Source organism: Centrocercus urophasianus, unplaced genomic scaffold, assembly GCF_019232065.1.
Source record: "Centrocercus urophasianus isolate 14NV4802_14NV808 unplaced genomic scaffold, USGS_Curo_1.0 seq_612, whole genome shotgun sequence".
Lineage (NCBI taxonomy): Eukaryota > Metazoa > Chordata > Aves > Galliformes > Phasianidae > Centrocercus > Centrocercus urophasianus.
In genome coordinates this window covers 1-3,097 of record NW_024885214.1, presented here as the reverse complement: position 1 = coordinate 3,097, position 3,097 = coordinate 1, and the positions used below count along the sequence as shown (strand labels likewise).

General features: G+C 36.1%; 1 protein-coding gene across 1 annotated transcript; it reads left to right on the top strand.

The window, feature by feature from the left end:
* The first annotated feature begins 913 nt into the window (after positions 1-913).
* On the top strand, positions 914-2,283 carry LOC122169977 (nipped-B-like protein). Its single transcript, XM_042836539.1, has 4 exons — positions 914-1,246; positions 1,555-1,648; positions 1,754-1,908; positions 2,164-2,283. The coding sequence occupies exons 1-4, from the start codon at positions 1,121-1,123 to the stop codon at positions 2,266-2,268; spliced, it is 480 nt and encodes a 159-aa protein (XP_042692473.1). The 5' UTR covers positions 914-1,120; the 3' UTR covers positions 2,269-2,283.
* The last annotated feature ends 814 nt before the right edge of the window (positions 2,284-3,097 follow it).

Sequence of the window (3,097 nt, the reverse complement as noted above, 5' to 3'; positions counted from 1 at the left end):
AAGCTTTCAGGTGTGTACACAGCCTTGATGAAAGGTAAAGCTATGCTTCTACAGAGGTTCCATTTAAAAAAAAAAAAAAAAGCTTTCATAGTAAGTAATTTAATATCAGATATAAGCTGTATAAAAAGCCTTCTGAATAATTACTAAATACTTCAGTTATATCTAATGTAAGAGCTTGGGTTTTTGACTCTCGGTGTATATTGTGATATGTAGGTTGCTCCAAAATTAATGCCTCCTATTTATTTCCATGGAAACTACAGCAGATACAAAGAACACGATAACATTATTTGATAGAGCAAATTCTCAGATACTAAAATGTACTCAACACTATTAGCTATGCATTTTCACCAGCATGCCATGATTGTAAAAACCTGCACCAGCAGAGGTGACCCACTGTCACCACTGCTGAAACACCACCCACCCCTCACTATGCTCACATCCACTGTTTGGTCTCCATAAATGTTCAGTAAGCATTGGTGAATATCAGTGGTGCCCTTTTTTTCCCCATGGAGGAATTCAGTGACACACCTTTGCTTCATATGCACTTCCATGTCAGATGCCATTTTGTCAGACTGCCCCTCTGCTGCCATCTGTCACACTGCAACAACACTGAATGTGATATTGGTGGATGTATAACCAAGATGTTATAATTTTGTATAACCAAGATGTTATAATTACAATATAATCAAGAGAGTAAGGCAAACAGACAATGATCACAAAAGAGAATAAGTGGAAGAGCTTACCCTTGGGTTGAGCTCACCAGAAGATACCAAAAGAGGGGATCTCCAGAAGAGATCCTTCCCCTCTGGTAGCCAGCTCTTAAATAGGTCCAGGAGGGGTGGAGCCTGGCTCCCCCCCTTCCGGCAGCACAGGTGAATTGCCTTCACCTGTGCTCCTCTGGCTGACTCAAGGCTCACCTCAGGTGATTAATCAGAGGTTCAGGCCCTGACTCAGCAGTTCCCATACAGTGGAAAAGTTCAACCTCTGCTTCCATAATACCAATATCCACCTCTGATGTCTTGGGCTGCTGTAATAAAGTAGGAGGCATTACTTTTGGAGCAGCCCTCATAGTTATAGTTAAATGTTGTAAATACTGTTGTTTCAGACTCAGAATGATTTTATGGTGATCTGCAATGTTGCAAAAATCTTAGAGCTTGTAGTGCCACTAATGGAGCACCCAAGTGAGACTTTCCTTGCCACTATTGAGGAAGACCTCATGAAACTCATCATCAAATATGGCATGGCGGTAAGCTTTTAATTGCTAATTTTAAATGTTGATTCATTTCATGTTGTGAAATACATTATTTTGATTTAATGAAAGTCTTTCTTCATTATGAAATTGTTTATGCTGGTCATAGGACTGACGAGACGTGGAACAACAAAAAAACAGCATTTTTGGTTTCTATGTATTGCTGCTATATTTTAATGGTTATGAGTTTAGGTAGACTTTCAGAGCAGTCTATTAGATAAACTGTTAGTTTGTTTTAGTTCTGCATAGAGTTTGAAATTTTTTGGAGCTAAGTATGTAATTTATTTGTTGTTTCTTGCTCCTAGGTTGTTCAGCATTGTGTGAGCTGTCTTGGGGCTGTTGTGAACAAGGTCACTCAGAACTATAAATTTGTGTGGGCCTGTTTTAATAGATACTATGGTAAGTAAAGTCACAATATGTACGTTTCACATCTCAGTTTGGGCTACAAGTCTTAGGGATGCACCATGTTTAAATACTGTGATTAAAACTTTTATCTTACTGTAGGTGCACTTTCAAAATTAAAAAGTCAACACCAAGAAGACCCCAACAGTACAGTACTTACTGCCAATAAACCAGCACTGCTTAGATCACTTTTCACTGTTGGAGCACTGTGTCGGCATTTTGATTTTGATCAGGAAGATTTTAAAGGCAATAGTAAGGTAAAATAACTTGTATTTATCCTCCAAGTCTTAAGCATATTGAATGTTTTACTTTTATTTGAAAGCACAGTATTCCTGGTCTGCTGTATTTTTTCATAATGCATACAATAACATTTTTTATTTGTAAATATGTGCAAAAACTGTGCAGTAAGATTGTTTCTCCTTTTCTTTTCAAGATTTGTGGTTTTTTGTAAGAGATTAAAACAAAAATAATAGTAATTTGAAGATGAGAAAGATCTTTTTTTATTTACTCAGGTTAACATTAAGGATAAAGTGCTTGAACTGCTGATGTATTTTACAAAGCATTCAGATGAAGAAGTACAGACAAAAGCCATTATTGGACTGGGTAAGAAATATTAATAGTCCTTATTATTCTGCTATGGTAAATATCCATGCATTGTAACAGGAATTCATGTATTTGTACAGTAACAGGGAAGTTTGTTTAAAATCTGCTTCACTACATGTTTTACTTCAGAAATTGCTAGATAAATGTAGTCAAAGGGATTCTAGTCGTTTACTTCTGCAACAGAGTGGATGCTTTTAACAGCGAAAGCTTTTTTGACGTGTCCTAGTTTTAAAAAGTAGTAGATTTACAAAGTAATTGAGACTTCTTATTTTTCTTCCACATGCAAGTAATTTTTATCTCCAAATCTTGTTTTTCATTCCTCAAGGCATGTTTAAAGAATAACTAGAAAAAATTCTGGAAAAATCTTGAGATTTGAAGTTTAGGGCCAGATCTTCTACAGGAGAACTCCATGAGTTTGTAACAAGCAGGGAGTTGTTCTATGAAATTTCATAAGGCATTGAGATGATATTGTAGCCTATATATCACTGTTTTAGCATTTTGGCTGTATTTCAATACTAAATAAATTCTTTATCTGAAGGCATCAGTATGGTTGTACATGTGGATGCATGGTAGACAGGGCAAAGACCCATTTTACAGGCTGGTAATTGAGCTAAGTTGTTACTTTTTTCAACATTTGTGTGCAGCAGTAAGGTGAAAATAGCCAGTAAGCGATTTTAAAATTTATAGACAGTAAAGACGTCATATAAAGAATATATATTTTCCTATCAGTAATTTAGTGTATCTTTTCAGTAAGGATGCTTAACAGGTGCAGCTTTTGCTTTAGGATGCCTTGCTCCTGTTGAAGGATTAGTCTGTTCACAAAGAAGCAAAATCACTTCTGAC

Excerpts from the sequence above, each read along its gene's own strand:
- LOC122169977 (XM_042836539.1), top strand. The coding sequence starts at position 1,121 with ATGGTGATCTGCAATGTTGCAAAAATCTTAGAGCTTGTAGTGCCACTA. Across the intron at positions 1,649-1,753 it reads CTGTTTTAATAGATACTATG|GTGCACTTTCAAAATTAAAA; the intron begins GTAAGTAAAGTC and ends ATCTTACTGTAG. Across the intron at positions 1,909-2,163 it reads ATTTTAAAGGCAATAGTAAG|GTTAACATTAAGGATAAAGT; the intron begins GTAAAATAACTT and ends TTATTTACTCAG.